Below are 21229 nucleotides of genomic sequence, written 5' to 3'. Positions count from 1 at the left end.
CTTGAATTTAAATAAAATCTTGGAAGAAAAAATAATTCTGATTTTTATCTTCTATCATCTGAGACTTGAGCTATCTCAGAGGTGAGCTCAGATTTTCCAAGTTCAAGAGGCTAAATGTTTAAATCTTGAAGATGAGATTATTAATTTACAGTGAGAAATGATTATCACCAGGACCTGCATGCTTCAGGTTCTTTGGATTTTACTTTCTTTCTCTGGGCAAATGAATTTGAAACGCCAAATAATAATAATAGAAAGTTGTTTAGTGAGCATGAGATTAAAGGATATTAGAGGAATCAAATGTTCCATAGCATTACGCTATGATAACCTGATGTATCCATCTCACAGAAGGAAAAGTCATGCCTGTGGACTGAAATTCTTAAATTCTGTTTGCTACAACCTCTTACATTGCTTTCTGTGTTAAGTATGGTTTTCCCAGAGTGATCAGAATTCGCAGTCTCACAGCACCTGGACTGTGGTGGAATGTGTACTGCCAACATTTCTGTCTCACGCCTTCCTTTTTCTAGGCTTTGACATTCTTTATTTAGATATATTAATAAATCCATTCAAGGTGCCTTTAAGTCCTCTTGGCCTTAGGACTCCTGACTCATTTAGGTGATTTTACTTACCTACTTGTGTTTGTTCCATTCTATGGATTATACTTTCTTTGTAGTTGGGACCTCAGCCCTTAAATATTTAGGCAACTAAGTAACAGAGGCAAAACTTTGTTTCTAGGGCTTTTGCTTGACTCCTTTATGTGATAACATTCTTAAGGATGATTGTGATTATGAATACGCCTTGGCCTGTGTCCTAGGTTTAGGCTTATATACAGTTCCACAGTAGAGTCCCAAGTCAGACGTGGAAAAAAATGTCTGCCCCGCTTTCAAATTTCTATTCAAACCCAAAGTCTAGGACCAAGTTGATTTGCTCTAAATGGTGTAGTTGTTTTGCATGTCACTTGAGGTCAGCCACAGGAATGAAACTAAGGCAGACCCACAAGAACCTGTTTTTGTTGTTTTAGTCTTTTCATAGCATTTGCTCATCAGACACCTTTAAGTCACTAGAATACATAGAAGGAATCTTGATTTATTTTTAAGACTTTCTTCTGGAACTGTAAAGAGTACATAGTACTATACCTATAGAAAATACTAAGTTTATTAGTTAATAAGAAAGATGAAAATATAATGGTTTAGACATTTTAATCCTAATTTTGAAATTAATATTTTTCACCATAGCAGTGTAAGAAAAATTTCTTTCTTCAAGAAAACCAATGCTGCTGTAGTGTTTGCTCACAAATAGTGTTGGGTACACACGTCGTATCTCACTGACTTGGGAAAAATTGAAGGGCAAGCCTAGCAGTTACTATTTATAGAATTATTGAAAAAAACAGACTTCTTTCAATATTTTGGTATTGAGATTAAGCAATGTAAGTTGCCAGGAACTAAAACTGACATTTTTATATTTTCATTTTTTCTTTCTAAAGGAACAAGATAAAAAAGTAGAAAGCTCAAATAAAGAAATACAGGAGAAAGATGCAATCATTGAAGAACTAAAAACAAAAATAATAGAAGAAGAAAAAAAAACTCTAGAGCTAATGGATAAAGTCACAGTTACTGATAAATTACTGGAAGAATTACAAGAACAGGTTGTAGGAAAGAACCAAGAGATTAAAAATATGAAATTAGAGCTGACTCATTCCAAGCAAAAAGAAAGACAGTGTTCTGAGGAAATAAAACAGTTAATGGGGACAGTTGAAGAACTTCAAAAGAAAAATCATAAAGATAGCCAATTTGAAACTGATATTCTGCAAAGAATGGAACAAGAAACACAAAGAAAGTTAGAACAGCTCCGGGCAGAGCTGGATGAAATGTATGGGCAGCAGATAGTACAGATGAAACAGGAGTTAATAAAACAACACATGTCACAGATAGATGAACTTAAAATACGGCATAAAGAAGAAATGGAGAATGCTTTAAGATCATGTCCAGGTATTACTGTTAATGAAGATCAAATAAAAGTAATGAATATGGCAATAAATGAACTGAATATAAAATTGCAAGATAGTAATTCTCAAAAGGAAAAACTCAAGGAAGAACTAGGAGTAATTTCAGGAGAAAAGTCTACTCTACAGAGGCAGCTTGAAGACCTTTTTGAAGAATTGAGCTTTTCAAGGGAACAAATTCAGAGAGCTAGACAAACAATAGCTGAACAAGAAAGTAAACTCAATGAAGCACATAAGTCCCTTAGTACAGTGGAAGATTTGAAAGCTGAGATTGTTTCTGCATCTGAGTCCAGAAAAGAACTAGAATTAGAACATGAAGCAGAAGTTACAAATTACAAGATAAAACTGGAAATGTTAGAGAGAGAAAAGAATGCTGTATTAGACAGAATGGCTGAATCACAAGAAGCTGAATTAGAGAGGCTGAGGACACAGCTTCTGTTTAGTCATGAAGAAGAACTTTCCAAACTGAAAGAAGATTTAGAAATTGAACATCGAATAAATATTGAGAAACTTAAAGATAACTTAGGCATTCACTATAAACAGCAGATAGATGGCTTACAGAATGAAATGAGTCAAAAGATAGAAACCATGCAGTTTGAAAAAGATAGTTTGATAACTAAGCAGAATCAACTAATTTTGGAAATTTCAAAGCTAAAAGATTTACAGCAGTCCCTTGTGAATTCAAAATCAGAAGAAATGACTCTTCAAATCAATGAACTTCAAAAAGAAATTGAAATACTCAGGCAAGAAGAAAAGGAAAAGGGTACTCTTGAACAAGAAGTTCAAGAATTACAACTTAAAACTGAATTGTTGGAGAAACAAATGAAGGAAAAAGAGGATGACCTTCAAGAAAAATTCACACATCTTGAAGCAGAGAATAGCATTCTTAAAGATGAAAAGAAAGCCCTTGAAGACATGTTGAAAATGTGTACTCCTGTTAACCAAGAAGAAAGATTACTTTTCACAGACTCCATTAAGTCCAAATCCCAAGACTGTAACTGGCAAAAAGAAATAGAAGTACTTACAGAGGAAAATGAAGACCTCAAAAAACAATGTATTCAGCTAACTGAAGAGATTGAAAGGCAAAGGAACACTTTTTCATTTGCTGAAAAAAATTTTGAAGTTAACTATCAAGAGTTACAGGAGGACTATGCTTGCCTTCTCAAGGTGAAAACTGATTTAGAAGACAGCAAAAACAAACAAGAAGTAGAGTATAAAAGTAAGCTTAAAACACTTAGTGAAGAGCTTCATCATTTGCAAAGAATAAATCCAACTGTGGTAAAAATGAAAAGTTCAGTCTTTGATGATGACAAAACTTTTATAGGAGAACCCTTGGAAATTGGTGAGGTTGTTGAGAAAGATACAACAGAACTTATGGAAAAACTTGAGGTGACCAAGCGAGAAAAATTAGAACTGTCAGAGAAGCTGTCTGATCTTTCTGAACAATTAAAACAGAAACATGGTGAGATTAGTTTTCTGAGTGAAGAAGTTAAGTCTTTAAAGCAAGAGAAAGAGCAAGTTTTATTGAGATGTAGAGAGCTAGAAATTATCATTAATCATAATAGGAAAGAAAATGTAAATGCATGTGATGTTCCATTAGACTCTTTAAAAGATGGATTTGTGACAAGGACAAGCAAAGATTCTGGAGAGTCAGTTTCTAAAATAAATAAAGATTTTGGTGAAGAATCAAAAATAATGGAGGAAAATAAAATTCCTTTGGAAAATAGGACTGTTGGAAAAGAAGGCAAGCAAGAACAGTTGTTTTTGGGTCACTTGCCATTAGTGACAAGTGGATCATCACTTAGGACTACTGAACCAAGTAGAAATGATAAACTTCAGTGGGAACTTAGTGTACTTAAATCAGAGAAGGTATGTTTACTTATTTATATATGTTAAAGCACAGTGAAAATGTACATTTCACGCAAATAATGTTTTTATCTTCCTAAAACATAAATTTTACAAGAGAATGAAAGGGAGCCCTGTAATGTAATTCTCATTTGGGCCTCTCATCTATCATTGCCTTTATCTGTTTTTACTTAGCACAACTTTTGATCTAAGAGTTATAAATTTGAGCCCCACGAAGGGCGTAAAGATTACTGTCTTTTTCTTAAACATTGTTGCCTTTTTTTTTTTTCAGTTAAGTTATGTTACATAGTCTGTTCATAAATAGCAATGGTTTCACATTTTCTTTGGAATGGCAAGAGTTTAAATAACTTTGTAAAGAAGTTACTTTGTAATATTTTGTTGTAATATCAAAGCTTGGTTTCAGCATTTTGTTTCATATTAGTGTTTTAAAAGTTCCCCAATGGGGCACCTGGGTGGCTCAGTCGGTTGGGTGTCCGACTTCAGCCCAGGTCATAATCTCACAATCTGTGAGTTCAAGCCCCGCATCGGGCTCTGTGCTCACAGCTCGGAGCCTGGAACCTGCTTCGGATTCTGTATCTCCCTCTCTCTCTGCCCCTCCCCTGCTCATGCTCTGTCTCTCTCTGTCAAAAATAAGTAAACATTAAAAAAAAAAAAAAAAAAGAAAAATTATAAAAGTTCCCCAACTAAAAATTAACTCTTAAACTTTAGTACTTTATATAGTATTTATTCAGTAGTTATAAAACCATCTTTCCCTGAAAGAAATCTCATCTTAAGTCCCAGAGTTTTCTCTGAGTACTGTGTAAAGCTGAAGGGGGTAAAAAGTATTCTACTTATAACTAAAGAATGCATATAATGAATAATAATAGATATATAATATCTGATGTTATATATAATAGTAATAGAAAATAATGCTGTATTAGACACAGTCTAATACAGTTAGGTTATAATATCTACTATTGTATATAATAGTAGATCTTATGTATTTATTAAATATAATAAAAATAGATATATCATAATAGATTACTCTTGACCAATATGCAGTTTGCGAGTTACTAGTATTAGAAATAACTGGAAAATTCCACTGGGTATTTTGTGTAATGCTGCTAAGTAAGGCTTTACTTTCTTCACTTATGCAGCATATATTTATTGAATGTCTCACTAGGTATAGGAAGTATAGTAACAAGAGAAAGAAGATTCCTTCTCACAGCAGGAATATACTCTAGTGAGGGAGGCAGACAATAGACGAGGAAACAAGTGGAGTAGTTAGAAGTGGTAATAAGTCCTATAAAGAAAATAAAGCATAATGTGATAGAGAATGATGGGTAGTGGTGGTGACAACATTAAATACTGAAAGGTCTGTTCTAAGAATTGACCTTTGAACTGAGATCTGAATAATGAAGAGGAGCCTACCACATGCAAATTAGGGCAATTGTAAAGACATGGGTGAGTTGGAGGAACCAAATGAAGGTGTGTTTAGTTGAGTTTGAAAGCAGGAGAGTGGAAGGAAAAATGTTTGAAGAAGAAAGAAGAGACTAGATCTTGGAGAGCCTTTCAGACTTTGTAAGTTGAGACTATACACAGTAGGAAACCATTGGAAGGTTTTCTCTTTTTCCTTCTAATAAATACAGATCTTATGATGGAGTTACAATAAACCTATTGTAAATTGGAATATGTTAAGTTGAAAATGAAGTTAATGCACTTAACCTACTGGACATCATAGCTTAACCTAGTCTACCTTAAGCATGCTCAGAATACTTGTATTAGCTTACGTACAGTTGGGCAAAATCATCTAACACAAAGCCTATTTTACAATAAAGTGTTGAATGTGTCATGTAATTTATTGAATACTATACTGAAAGTAAAAAACAGAATGGTTGTTGGGACACCTGGTGGCTCAGTCAGTTAAGTGTCTGACGTCGGCTCAGGTCATGGTCTCACAGTTTTTGTGAGTTCGAGTCCCGCGTTGGGCTCTATGCTGACAGCTTGGAGCCTAGAGCCTGCTTTGGATTCTGTGTCTCCCTCTCTCTCTCTGTCCCTCCCCTGCTCGTGCTCTGTCTCTCTCTCTCAAAAATAAATACACATTAAAAAGGTTAAATTAAAAAAAAAAAAAAAGAGCGGTTGTAAATGTATTGGCTGTTCATCCTTGTGATCATGTGGCTGACTAGGAGCTCTGGCTCGCTGCTACTGCCCAGCACAAGAGTGTGCCATACTGCGTATCACTGGCCTGGGGAAAGATCGAAATTCAAAATTTGAAGTACAGCTTCCTATTGAATGTGTATCACTTTTACACCATTATAAAGTCAAAAAATCCTGGGTCATAAGTTGGGGACTGTCTGTATATTTGCATTTATGATCTTATATTAAATGTAAAGATATTTTATATTTTAATAACTTAAATAGAGTTTAAAAATTCAAACTGCATAACGGTTAATGCTTCGTTAATTATCTGCAGTGGTTTTCAAAAGCATAATGTGATTACAGTTCAATTACTCCTGCAAATGTCAGAGATCATTTACATTTTTTTTTTTTTTTTTAATTTTTTTTTTTCAACGTTTCTTATTTATTTTTGGGACAGAGAGAGACAGAGCATGAACGGGGGAGGGGCAGAGAGAGAGGGAGACACAGAATCGGAAACAGGCTCCAGGCTCCGAGCCATCAGCCCAGAGCCTGACGCGGGGCTCGAACTCACAGACCGCGAGATCGTGGCCTGGCTGAAGTCGGACGCTTAACCGACTGCGCCACCCAGGCGCCCCAATCATTTACATTTTTTAAAAAAGACTTAATTGGAGTGCATTTGAAGCTGTCAAATGGTCAGATTTTCTCAGTAAGGGTTTTACTTTCTCTACTGAAGACATTTTCAGTGACATTCAGATACCCTCTCCTTGACATTAACTTACATAAACTAAAGAGAAGCAAACTGGTAAATTCCTTCCCAGTTGTCACTACCATGATAAACCCTCTTACTGGGAGAAGGGAGTAAAGTGGGGGGGAGGGGGGGGAGGAGCTCACAGAAGAAATGGATAATTTTACACAACAGTAACACCTACAAGCAATCTACATATGCTTAGAAATAATGCTGACTCCCCCCAGAATACCATACTCTTGGATGAAATTAATTGGCTAATAAACATGAAAAGGTGCTTTCAATCTTATGAGTATCACAATAAAATGTGGTGAGGATATGGGGAGATGAGTACTCACATACGCTGTTAATGTCAATATAAATTGGTACAATTACAGAAAACGTAGTTTGGTAAAATTTAATACATTTAATGTACATTACCTATGACCCTGCAGAACCATTTCTAGGTGGTTGTCAGTGTGGTCCCTGACTAGCAGTATCAGCAGCACTTGAAAACAGGTTAAAATTAAAATTTTGGGGCCCCACACCAGACTTCCTAAACCCGAAGCTCAGGGAAAGGGCCCAGCAATCTGTTTTAACAAGCACTCCAGGTTATTCTGGTGCCTGCTAAAGTTTGAGAACCACTTTATGAGGGAAACACAAGTATATTTGTACAGGAGCATATCTAAGAATTTACTGCAGTATTTTTGAAATATCAAAAAATTAGAAATAATAGTTGGTCTCCAAGAAGGAAATTGACAAATCGTGGTGTATTCACAGATACTGTACCACAGTTAAAATAAATTAACCTGTATCTACATGGATAGATCTCAGTATATTGAATGAGAAGAATGATTTGCAAAATAAATACCATTTTGCACCATTTATGTAAATTCTCAAAAACATATATATTGTTTACATGTACTAAAAAGTGATAATATAAGAAATGGAGTGGACTTGTTGCAAATTTATGATAATAATTGCCTCTGGGAAAGGAGGAATGGGAATATAGTGGATTAAATTTTATTTATGTTTCCTTTCTAACCAAAAAAGTTTGTAGAAAGGAGAGAAATGAGGGGGAGGAAGACAAAATAATTGTATTTATTTGGGTTGTGAGTACATGTTTATTACATTATTCTTTTAATTTCTCTATATTTAAAATATTTATTTTTTAAATGCTTATTATTTTGAGAGAGAGTACAACGTGGGTGAGGAGCCAGAGAGAGGGAGAAAGAATCCGAAGCAGGTTCCATGCTCTCAGCACAGAGCCCGATGTGGGGCTCAGTCTCACAAACTGAGATCATGACCTGAGCTGAAATCAAGAGTCGGATGCTTAACCAACTGAGCCACCCAGACAACCCTAAAATATTTTTAAATGATGAAGCAGGCCATACTACTATACCATCTATCAAAGTTTACAATAAAGTTGCAGTAATGGCAATATTGTGCTACTTTCCTTGAAAAAGATAGGTAGATCAGTGCAACAGAATGAAGTGAGAAAAATTAGACCTCTCTCTTTTTTTTAATATATGAAATTTATTGTCAGATTGGTTTCCATACAACACCCAGTGCTCATCCCAAAAGGTGCCCTCCTCAATACCCATCACCCACCCTCCGCTCCCTCCCACCCCCCCACCCCCCCATCAACCCTCAGTTTGTTCTCAGTTTTTAAGAGTCTCTTATGCTTTGTTTCTCTCCCAGTCTAATCTCTTTTTTTTTCCTTCCCCTCCCCCATGGGTTTCTGTTAAGTTTCTCAGGAGCCACATAAGAGTGAAAACATATGGTATTTGTCTTTCTCTGTATGGCTTATTTCACTTAGCATCACACTCTCCAGTTCCATCCACGTTGCTACAAAGGGCCATATTTCATTCTTTCTCATTGCCACGTTGTACTCCATTGTGTATATAAGCCACAATTTCTTTATCCATCAGTTGATGGACATTTAGGCTCTTTCCACAATTTAGCTATTGTTGAGAGTGCTGCTATAAACATTGGGATACACGTGCCCCTATGCATCAGTACTTCTGTATCCCTTGGGTAAATTCCTAGCAGTGCTACTGCTGGGTCATAGGTAGGTCAATTTTTAATTTTTTGAGGAACCTCCACACTGTTTTCCAGAGTGGCTGCACCAGTTTGCATTCCCACCAACAGTGCAAGAGGGTTCCCGTTTCTCCACATCCTCTTCAGCATCTATATAGTCTCCTGATTTGTTCATTTTGGCCACTCTGACTGGCGTGAGGTGATATCTGAATGTGGTTTTGATTTGTATTTCCCTGATGAGCGATGTTGAGCATCTTTTCATGTGCCTCTTGGCCATCTGGATGTCTTCTTTAGAGAAGTGTCTATTCATGTTTTCTGCCCATTTCTTCACTGGATTATTTGTTTTTTGGATGTGGAGTTTGGTGAGCTCTTTATCGATTTTGGATACTAGCTCTTTGTCTGATATGTCATTTGCAAATACCTTTTCCCATTCCGTTGGTTGCCTTTTAGTTTTGTTGATTGTTTCCTTTGCTGTGCAGAAGCTTTTTATCTTCATGAGGTCCCAATAGTTCATTTTTGCTTTTAATTCCCATGTCTTTGGGGATGTGTCAAGTAAGAAATTGCTATGGCTGAGGTAAATTAGACCTCTCTTATATAAAGTTTTAAACTGTAATTTCATGTATTTCCCCCTTGTAGTCAGTAAATGCAGAAGATAGAAGTTATTTTAAAAATGTAAGTTGTTTAAAAATATTCTAATGTGTACATACATTCACTTTAAGAATGATTTAAGGCTACAGATGGAAGCTCAGCGTATATGCCTCTCTCTGGTTTATTCAACTCATGTGGATCAGGTTCGTGAATATATGGAAAATGAAAAAGATAAAGCCCTTTGTAGTCTTAAGGAGGAACTTATTTCTGCCCAAGAGGAAAAGATAAAGGAACTTCAGGAAATACACCAGCAAGAGCTACAGAATATAAAAACACGAGAAACAGGTAAATGGCTTTCTAAAAAAATTATAAGTACTATGAAATAAGTAAATATCACTTAAAGCCCACCATTCCATGATTCTCTCCTGGTCTTAGAACCCATAGAGTAAAGTAACTGTATATCCAGGTCCTGGATTCATGTGTTCATATAATCATTGCACATTTTTTTAAGTGCTTGGGAAATCTAAAATTACTGAATTATTTTCCCACAGAAGTTGTAATCAAGTGGGAAAGCAATATAAAATAAACTCTTAGAAAACAATAGATCAATTTCTATAATAGAAAAATGACTAGAAAGAATGGAAGAAAAAAGGAAAAAAGACTTCTACCTCCTGGGAGGAGGAGTGGAGTGAGGTTGCAGGCAGGAGTAGGGTTGTTGGAATTTTAGGGAAGGTTCCTGAGTCTTAAACATAGAGGTGTGAGAGATCGTAGCCATCTTGGAGAATTGAGAGTTCAAGTTACGTGAGAAAGTGGTGGGTTATAAAGCTGTTAAGATTGACAGGAGCTTGGTTAGAAAAGGCCTTATATACTCTGACTGAAGCATATTTAAGCTTTATGCTATTGGTGATAGGACCTGTAAGATTTTAAGTAGCGGGAGTAACAGTAAAATTTTTATTTTAAGGTAACACCATTAGGCAAAGTAAGGAAGGTGATTAGTTCTAGGAAGACCAGTTAAGCAACTTTGGAGGTAATTCAGCCAACAATAAGGGGCTGAATAAAATGTCATTGAGGATGAAGAGAGTCAAAGAAGTAGGCTGTAGTCTGCAGTTGGTATTAGGAGGAAAGGGGGAAGAATTGAGAGTGGTCCGTAAGTTTCTAGCTGGGGTAGCTAGATTGAAGGGGAGACTAGTCATGAGGAGTATGCAGAGCAGATCTATGGGAAGAATAATAAATCCAGTTTGGAACATATTGAGTTAAAAATACCTCTTGACTTAAAAAAAAAGAGTTATCTAGTAGGCAGTTAAAAATAGAAGTCTGAAATGCAAGAGGTTTAGGCTCAAGATTAAGATTTGGAAATCCAAAGATCATTTGAGGCCAGAGAAAAGAATGAGATGTCCTAGGAGACTGTACAGTAGGCACTGTGAGAAGCGACAACATATAAGGCATCTGAAGTACAAGACTAGTTGTAGTTAGCTTTTATCTCTAGTAATTGTTTAATCACTCTATTAAGTAGACTTCCTGTGTTCAAAACGTCTGTAGGTTTTCACCCTTGACAAATACACTTTTGAGAATGAGGTGGTTCCTAAGTTTGTCTAGTTGCTCTGTTGAACAGAATAGAATTTAGAGAGTGGCTTAAATATCATTTTTCCACTTCAGGAGTTCTTTAGGTTTGAATGTAATAAGATTTTAAGCATGTATTATTTTTAATGATATCCTCTAAAGGATAGAATCTGTCCAGTGGTTTTTCAACTATAAGTTAATTAATGGGTCCACTAATGGTTGATGCAGTTAGTGAGTAATGGCCAGCATTTTTTTTTTATTAAATAAAAGAATACAGTAGAACAGAAAACATTAAAAGCATATAGTATATTAAAAAAAAGTAAATAAAGATCTGTGAAATTCTTGTTTCAGTTTTCCATGGATGTGTATAATAGGTTACAATATATGACATATTTCTTATATTGGGGAGTAGTAAAATTTGTAAATCACCACTTCATACCATTTTGTAGGATATAAACTGAGAATCTTAAAAATTTTCTGAGACCGTTAACATTGAGCAGTGGAAAATAAGTTTTAAAGAAGGAATTTAAAACTAATCTTATTGTAAGGGAAGCTTCCAGTTGACACAGGTTTAAAATGATAATAGTACTTAAGTAGATAAATGTTTAATACAGTATCTGTTCTATCAGGTGATGAAGTGAAGCCTTTACAAATGCTTATTGGAAAACTACGCAGGGCAGTGTCTGAAGAATGTTTTTATTTTACACAGGTAAGATATTAGTTAAAAAGTACTTTTAGGAATGAAATCTTGCCGTTTGCAACTACATGGATGGAACTACAGGGTATTATGCTAAGCGAAATTAGTCAGAGAAAGACAAATATCTATGACTTCGCTCATATGAGGACTTTAAGAGACAAAACAGATGAGCATAAGGGAAAGGAAACAAAAATAATATAAAAACAGGGAGGGGGACAAAACATAAGAGACTCTTAAATAACGGAGAGCAAACGGAGGGTTACTGGAGGAGCTGTGGGAGGGGCGATGGGCTAACTGGGTAAGGGGCATTAAGGAATCTACTCCTGAAATCATTGTTGCACTGTATGCTAACTAATTTGGATGTAAATTTAAAAAAATTAAATTAAAAAAATGTAAAAAAAATACTTTTAGACAGGAAATGCTATACTTCAGAACTGCACTTAGAAAATATTCCTGGGTTTTTAACTTTAAAATGAGCATTTAAATGTTTTCTGATAATCTTTTGAAACAAAAGAGATTGGAGTAAATTATCTCAGCAGTGGAACAGACAAAAGGTATACCTAATACAAAAAAACAGTGGACCAATAGAACCCAAAAAAAGTCTGTTTCCTGCCCCTGCCAACTTTGGTGGTTGAGTGCATCCATTGACTTACCTGGGGAGATTGCACAAGATCAATGAGATATGATTTCACACTTCAGATTGCCAAAGTCTAAAAACTCTGCCAAGTATGTTTGTGAACTTAGAGTGAGATAGAAGCTCTTACACACTCCTGGTGGAAATGTACTACCTTGAGAAGGAGATTGGCAGGGTATATTTTTGAAGATACATACATCCTACAACCGAAGCATTTATTTGTGCACAATCAGATCTGTTCATTGCTAGAGTGTCTTTATTAAGTTAAAAATGGGAAACAACTCAGCTTTCCATGAACAATGGTAATAAATAAATTGTGTTATCTCGATGCACTGGAACTCCGTTTAGCAGTGTTTGATGTCTGTACTAATGTCAGTAAATCTCAAAAGTATAAAGTACATATGCTCAAATAATTACCTCTGGATAGAGAGAAAGGTGCATAAAATGGATAAGCAGTACTTAAAATAGAGAGCTTCAAATCTATATGTAATTTTCAGTTTCTTTAAAAAATATGGAGATAATATGACAAAATTGACCATTTGTTAAAGGTAAGTAATAGATAAACTATTTTTCTGCATATTTGAAATAGTTCAGAATTTATAATCTTTGCTTTGGTTTGTCCCTAATCTCTATCCCGGGCTTTTATATTTATGAATTGGAGGAAGAGGGTGGTATTAGTTGGGACAGGTAGAGCTAACTTACTGATTTTGATTACCTATAAAATTGTTCAAAGAACAGTGTTGCAAAAACCTCAAAAAGTAAGAAGCAACCACACCTAATGCATGTCTTCATTCAGCTACTCAGCAGTGTCCACTTCCACTTCTGAAGCGTTCAGGCATTGTCCTTTCATATCTATTGTTGATATTCAGTAAATAATGGAAAGAGAGCCCAAGTCGAATTAGTTAAGTTATAAGCTGACTTTATGTTTTTTTCCTTTTGTTATTGTCTTTACCTGATCCCTAATCTCAAGTTGAAATATGAATCACTTGTTCTGATAGAGGGGTCCTCTGGGGTTCTTCATGAAACCTGGTTTTGTCACTAATCATGTTGCCATAGACTAGTTTTTTCATCTTTTTGAGTCCATTTCTTCATTAGTAAATGGGGTGATCATTCAGGTTTCTGCCAACCCTAGTATGATAAAATTCCATTTTAGAAACTGCTGAAAATTTAATACACTCAGTTGTTAATTGACAGTATAGTTAACTTTTAAGCGAATCTCAAGAAATAGTAATAAACAATTTGGTTTTTTCCAGTTGTGTGCAGGGCAAAGGTAAAACTTATTATGAGGGCTTCTGAAATGATTATGGGTCATGTGTTTTTAAATGATGGTAGAATTTTCTGTTGCTCAGGAGAAAAAAACTAATAATGTGTCACATATTTGTAATTTGTGCATATAAAGCATAGAATTCTACCTATGTGTTACAGAAAAGTACATGAATGTGATCTACTTCATATAATTTTTTTTTTAATTTAAATTTTAGTTAACATACAATGCAGTATTGGTTTCAGGAGTAGAATTCAGTGATGCATCACTTACAGCACCCAGTGCTCATCACAAGTGCCTTCAGAATTTATAGACTACTTTCCAGTCATAATTTTTTTTTTTGAGTAAGCTCTATGCCCAACATGGGGCTTGACCTCATGACCCCAAGATCAAGAGTCACATGCTCTGCCAACTGAGGCACCCCTAATCATCGTCTTTTAACTTCTGTCCTTGTCTTCTGATGTTTTTTCAAGGGTAGTTGGCATTACAGAGATAACATCAATCTAAGATACAAGCTAGAAAGTGGTAGATTGCAGTACAACCTATATTCATTATTAGAAGCAGAAAAAATAGTTTTGTGCAGTTAGGATTATCAGTGTTTTTCCACTGTAGGAAGTATTTTATGTCCTAGAGAGAGAGAAAGATTTAGATTTAACCATTTCTTTTGCAGACTGATTTGGTGTATGGGATAGTGTTTCCTTGCTGATTTTTCTGTGCCATTTTGACTTTTACATATAGGAAAATAACGTTTAATGATTTTTCAGAGGCAGAAATCAAAAATTTTTAATTTTGTAAAATACTAATTTTGTTAATAGACTTTTTGCAATGTCCTTGGTGAACATCATACTCCTATAAAATGTGACATAAATATAGAAGAGAAAGAGAGTTCTGGTGTGCATACTTCTGAAAATCAAGAACAAGAATTGCAAGATTATAGATATGAAGTTCAAGGTAATAAAATCTTACAGTCTTTTTTCTTTTTTCTTAAATATTTATTCGTTTGTTTTGTGAGATAGAGTGCAAGCAGGGGAGGGGCAGAGAGAGAGGGAGAGAGAATCTTAAACAGGTTCCACACTCATTGTGGAGCCGACCCAGGGCTCGATCTCACAGCCATGAGATCATGACCTAAGCCAAAACCTAGAGTCGATCACTTAACCAACTGAGTCACTCAGGTGCCCCTTCCCACATTATTTTCTTAAGTCAGTTAATGTGATGAACTTTTACTTTTAATCATAATTCAGTCATTTAGTATCTTTTGGGATTCATGAAATCTTATTTTTAATATACATTTTTATTTATGTAATGCAATAGTTGTGATATAAAGAGAATCAAAGATGTCCACAAGTTTGCTTGTGAAATGAAATTATTATAATTGTTTATTTATCATCTAGACTTTCAAGAAAATATGCAAACTCTTCTTACCAAAGTAACAGAAGAATACAACAAACTCTTGGTACTTCAAACACGATTAAGTAAGGTCTGTGAAATGGAAAATGTATTATGTTTTCATTTATTGTGTCACATGCTGTTTTGTAAGCTTCTTCATCAACTAAGCATTTCTAAAATAAGTGAACATGAAAAAGATGAAGGAAAAGTTACATATTCATAGTATCAATGAACTAACGGAATATCTGCAAGTTGAATACTATTTACCCCATTTGAGAGTTTTGGAAATCCTGATAAAGTAAGATATATATAAAATGTCAGATTGTAAACTTGGTGAAGCAGTTGTATTTAGTTTTCTATATAGCAGTTTTAAAGTAGTGGGTCTGTTTTAGAGAAAAATGGAATTAGTATAGTTGTTTGGAACATAGCTAATTAGTTTCACACAGTGTTAGATATGTCAAATTTCTTTCAAGTAGTTGTTTTAGAAATGTATGCAAGAGAATATAGATGGCATAGTGTAATTTATTAACTGTATCAGAAAAATAAATAGCATATATTGGCAAAGATAAGTGTTATGAACTTCATGTTGTAGAAAAAATCCAGAAGGATCTCTATGTCTGTTTATTTGGGGTACTTCTGATGTCATTCTACTTAACTGGGCAGATTTGAAAGATTTAACTGACACGCAGTGAAAGTTCTTATGAGGGATGCTTTGCTAAGAAAATTAGATGCAGATGTGGTTTGGTAACACTGTGTAATCATGGTCTGACATCAACCGGACCTCAGGATCACTTGACAATTCTTGTTCTTCTTTCTCTTCCCCTCCCTCTGTCTCGCAGTCTGTCTTCCTCTGTTTCTCTTTTCCCCTTTCCATCATTCCTTTTCTCTTTCTCTTCCTCTGCAAGTAAATAAACTATCCTGCCTTTTCTAAAACCTGTAAACCTACTCCACTGTCTTACAGATAACTATGTAGGAGGGCAGGTGGATAGATAAAAATCCTTATTTAACTCTACATTTCCCTACAATAATTACTTTTCTTTCTACTTCCCTTCATAGCCAAGATGTTGATCCCTATTCAAAATCATCATACCATTTTCTTACCAGTACTCTTAGCAGTTTGGATTTTTTTGTTTTTCTACTGCCCTTATCCTGCCTCCAGGGATCCTTCTTCTCTAGTCATACTTGGGTTTGGATCCTTCTTCTCTAGTCATACTGGGGTTTCTGAGGGCTGCTTAGAAAATTAGATGCAAATGTGGTTTGGTGACACTATGTCATCATGGTCTCTGACATCAGCCAGACCCTCAGGATCACTTCACAGTTCTTTTATGTGGTACTTTACCTTCTCACAATCCCTTCAGTGGATGTTTCTCAGCTTTACAACTTTCCTCAAGTTATATATTCTACTTCTGGTCCCCCTTTGTATTTGGCCTTATCTCCTATTTCTCTACAAATATCAGAGCTATCAATTATAAATTATCTCAGCCTGCTACCTCTAGACCATATGTATTTCTTTAAATCTCTGAATGCCCTAATTAATTTTCCTTCTGTCTCAGAAGTTATTCCTTTCCATAACCAAGGTTATTTTATTTCCTGTGACTTTGTTAATATCCCTTTCTACCTCTTCCAAGATTGATAACATGTCCCTTCCCTCTCTTCTGTGATTTCAGCTCCTTTGCTTGTGTTTTTCTCTGTTTCTGTCCTTTCCCCTCGCACATTCCTTACGTCTCTCCTATTTAGAACATAACCGGTCCTCAATGCCACATCTTCCTTTGTGGTTCTCTTTCTCCTTCATGGTCACATTGTTTGAAAGAAAGAATAGACTATAGCGGGAACCTCCCCATCTGCTCCCCTCTCCTCCCCATTGTAAACAAGCTTCCAACTTGCACTTCACTAAGCTTTCTTTGATCAAAGTCAGTGGTGAATCCTTAACTGTCAGATTTCCTTTCTGTTTTCTTACCTTCCTTGTTTTCTTTTAAAAGTATGTTGCTTTTCTTCATGGCAATACACAGTTGAAACTATTAAATAGTGTAGGAGGGCTTATAGGAAGCAAGTAATCCACAGTGATGGATTTGTGAGTCAGTGAATGATGTGTCATTTTGCCTCTTTCTTTTTAGGGTGCTGAGTAGGGAACAGTTTGGTTTGATGAGAGAAACACCTCCCTTCCCCAGTACCAGAATGTGGGAGGCTTACTTTGGAACACAGATACCCACCCTAACTTCTTTAGTTCTCCCAGAAAAAAAATTAAAAAGTGAAATTCACATGTTAACCCAGTAAGGTAGCTTTCACCACAAAGGCATCCAGAGGTTGGTTGAGATCAGTCTCAGCACTGCAATATATCACTGTCTAACCTGTTAGCTTCATCTTCTAACCCTCCTCCTCCTCATTTTAGCCATACTGAAATACTCCCAGAGTTTCCCAAATGTACCCTGATCTTTCACACCTTGGCCTTTATTGAATGCTGGTTTTTTTCTGCCTGACACTGCCGTCAAACTCCAGTCTGCTTGGTGTGTTCTTCCAGTTGGTTCAGATGTTATTTCCTTTGTGTCCTCTTTACCTGTCTTCCTAGACTTAGGCATTTCTTCCTCCATTCTGTTGGCCTTTGGTTACTGCATTTACCTTTTTCTGTTAATTATAATAACAAGAAAAATAATAAATGCAAGTTTGTACCAAGAACTATGGCAACAGGGAAAAGGGGGGAGGTAATGATCTATTTAAAATGATTCCTAGATTCTAAACCCTTCAGAATCAGGGAGTCTTGTCTTTATTTTTATTTCTTCTTAGTGTGGTCCTTGGTTGGAGCACATGGTAGAGGTTTAATAAGTGCTGAATGAATTAAGTGAAGAGATATATTTGGAAAAGTAGGCTGGAAACTGAAGAATTTACCTGATGGTCTTTATTTTCTTTGGGAAATTAAGAGGCAAGGTCTTCTGTTGAAGTTGTACTAGGGGTTAGGCACGGGGTAGAGGACTTGATAAGAATAGTAACCAGTAAAGTAGCCTTCATGGGAAATAGTTTTATCCTGTGGCTCACCTGCTTTTTGTGGTATTATTTGTTCATTTAGCCGAGCAAGTCCAAACTCTTTCTCCTTGCTTTTAAGGTGCTTTGTAGCACCTTAGTAAATAAAATCTATCTTATTTACATAGCCACCTTCCCCCATCCTTATCCAAATTAAACCCCTCTTTACAAGATAGTTTTCTTTACTAGTTATAGCATTAGGCTGTTCATTCACAAATGGCTCATACTCTTTTTTCAGTATAACCTTTCTGATCATTGCCCAAAATGACTGAGGCCTGAATCAAGTTTGACTTACTCTATAACTACTCACACACATCATTCTTTCTTCTCTGTTATTGTCCTTATAGTCAATTATAGTTTAGTGCTTCTCTAGTTACTTAATTTTATTTCCCCAACTAGTTGATACATTCTGTAAGGGCAGATACACATTTTTTTTTTTTTTTTTTTTTTTTTTTTTACTGATTTTATCTTAGTCTCTCTTGTCACAGTGCTAGCCATGTAGTAGATGATTATTAAGTATTCTATGAATCACTAAATTAAGACACCTAAGCATCTGACAAATTGCTGCCTAATTATAATAGTTAAGGAAATAACTTGAGGTTCATCTGTTTTCATTATTTTCCTTCCTTTTGTGTAAAGAACCATACCATTTGTCAATTACTTGGATGTACATAGGTTATATCCAGAGATTCATAGTTATATTACCAAGTATTGATAAGCATAAAATTTACAGTGTATGAGTTGAAATTCCGAAGACCAAGTCATATTACAAATACTGTATGAGTTATATACCAGAATTCTGTGCAGCTTCTGTTTTTGTATTAAAATGAACTTCTTTCTGGGTATGAAAGAACAGTACACTTACTAATATAATTGCAGTGCTGTGAAGGGAATGTGAATCACTGTCAGAAGAAAGCGTGGAATAACGTAGAAGCAAAAATATTTATATCAGAGTATTAAAATTCTAAGTGATTTCAAAAACATTTTCAATGTAAAGCTGCTGTAATATAACTTTCAAAATGCTAGATCGTATATTTATGTCACTCCTTTTCTGTTCTTTTCAATAGATACATGGACAGGAGACAGGTGATGTGAAGCTTGAGGTTGCAGAAGGAGGTCTACCAAAAGAGGAAACAGAGTTTTTATCAGCCTCTCAGATGACCAATTTGCATGACATTGGTAAATTTTGATTATATGTCACAGTGTAGTATTTTTATACCAAATATTTAATCATTTGATTTTTTTTTTTTTTAACTTTGAGAGAGAGAGAGCACAAGTAGGGGAGGAGCAGGAGAGAGAGGTAGAGGATCTGAAGCAGGGGCTCTGCCCTGACAGTAGCAAGCCCAATGCCAGGCTCAAACTCATGGTCATGACCTGAGCCAAAGTCAGATGCTCAGGTGACTGAGCCACCCAGTGCCCTAGTCATTTGATTTTCTTACTTTACAATTTGAGATAACCTCGTGACCTTGGGCATTTCAGTATAATCTCTCTGGTCTCAGTTTTCTCATTCTTAAAATGGAAGATTTGGACTATTGCTGTCTTTGATCCCTTCTCACTTCTTATTCTGTGATTCTAAATTGTTTCCAGTTTAAAGACATAAAGTTGGTAGATTTAGGGGTACTACAGACATGAAGATTAAAGAAATCATCTTGAATTGCACAATTCATTTTGTTTGATTGTTTTCTTGAGTCAAATTGAGTTTAAATTGAAACTTGAGTTATTACTAGTAAAAAAAACATTATTTTTTCGAAGAAGAATGAATATCTCCACACACAAAAAAGTGATTGTGGTATTTCACTAAGAAATTTCTGTTGAAGTGTTTATTTTCTTCTCTTCATATAACTTAGATGTCAGTCATAAAAGCAAGTTATCTGCTCTGCAAGATTCTGAAAAAATTAGGCGACTGGAAGGACAAGTTCAAGAATTAGAAAACTTCATCTCCTCTTTGCAGCAACAATTGAAAGAAACTGAAGAAAACTATGGGGCAGAGGTCCATTGTTTGCAGGAAAGGCTTCAAGCTGTCAGTGAGTCTACAGTTCAGCCAAGGTATCTGTCTACTTATAATTTCATTCAACAGCATTTGTAGAGTAGTAATAGTCATAACATGATTGTTTTCCAGAAGAAAATGTGACTTACGGAAAATTGGATGAAAGAGATGGGGATGTAGCATTATCAAGGAATAAGAATAAGAGATAATTCTTTGAAATGTGTGAAATATTATAAACTGAAGACATTATAGGGATTTTACACCTTATTTTATAAAAATGCTGGTTGTTGTTAATTTGCTGAGAGAGTGTGCATATATTTGTTATCATATGCCTGGTCTTTACTACCTTGATGTGGGACATACCCAAGAAATATAAGATAGGATCATTCTAGTCATGACTGGACTTTCTCCACTTTGTTGTCTAATATTCAGATTCACCATGTCCAGAACTCTGGATCTTCCCCTTGAAATTTGTTCCTTCCGCAGCCATCTCCATCTGAGGTTACTCTTCTTTTTCTCATACCTCACTTCCAGTCTATCAAAAAATCCTGTTATTTCTGCCTCCAAAATACATCTAAACTGGACCATTTCTCACTAGCCCCCTGCTGCCTACCATCGTCATGTCTCACGTGGATTACTGCAACAACTGATCTCTCTCCTTCTACCCTAACTCTTCCCTAAAGTCTGTCCTCAGCACATTTCCACAACTAGATTTAAGACATGATCAGATCACGTTAGTCCAGTGCTCTTCTGTCCTTACAGTGCCTTACTAGGTCCTACATGATGGTTCCCTGTTACCACTTTGACTTTATCTCCTGTTGACTCATCCACTGGTCACTATTCTCATGCTGCACATTCTCCTTGAGATCTCAGACCATCAGTATGCTCCTGCTTTAGAATGATCTTTCTCCAGATATTTACATGCCCAACACATTACCTCCTTTGGGTCTTTATGCAGATATAATGTTCTTATGATGTCTATTCTGATTACCCCCACTAAAATTAAAATTGTTTTTTAGAACTCTGTACGCTAATTTCCCACGTCATTTCTTTCTATATTACTTAATATTATCTGTTATATATATATAAAGTATGTATGTATAAGATGAAAACCAAGTTTATATATATTTACCGGGGAGTTTGATTTTATTTGTTTTGTTTAGTGTCTTTCTTTTATGAAAGACTTCAAGCTTTGTAAGGGTGGGGATTTTTGCCCATTTGAGTCATTGATGTGTCCCACACCGTGTAATTACTCCCTCTGCTAGTAGGTGCTCAGTAAATATTTGTTAAATGAATGAACGAACAGTTCATAATTTAGTTGGGGAGTGTGCTATAATATTTAACTCTATGC

General features: G+C 35.5%; 1 protein-coding gene across 6 annotated transcripts in view; it reads left to right on the top strand.

The window, feature by feature from the left end:
• AKAP9 (A-kinase anchoring protein 9) overlaps positions 1–21229 on the top strand; it is a 151322-nt gene that overhangs the window by 41399 nt on the left and 88694 nt on the right. For all 6 annotated transcript variants that reach the window (XM_058725131.1, XM_058725134.1, XM_058725133.1 and 3 more), the window contains 7 exons: positions 1481–3868; positions 9467–9680; positions 11525–11604; positions 14306–14441; positions 14882–14967; positions 18959–19070; positions 19739–19937. In XM_058725131.1, coding sequence (XP_058581114.1) covers positions 1481–3868; positions 9467–9680; positions 11525–11604; positions 14306–14441; positions 14882–14967; positions 18959–19070; positions 19739–19937 — 3215 coding nt within the window. The remainder of the gene's footprint in view (positions 1–1480; positions 3869–9466; positions 9681–11524; positions 11605–14305; positions 14442–14881; positions 14968–18958; positions 19071–19738; positions 19938–21229) is intronic.

This window comes from Neofelis nebulosa, chromosome 4 (genome assembly GCF_028018385.1).
Source record: "Neofelis nebulosa isolate mNeoNeb1 chromosome 4, mNeoNeb1.pri, whole genome shotgun sequence".
NCBI classification, from domain to species: domain Eukaryota; kingdom Metazoa; phylum Chordata; class Mammalia; order Carnivora; family Felidae; genus Neofelis; species Neofelis nebulosa.
This window is presented reverse-complemented; position numbering and strand designations above follow the sequence as displayed.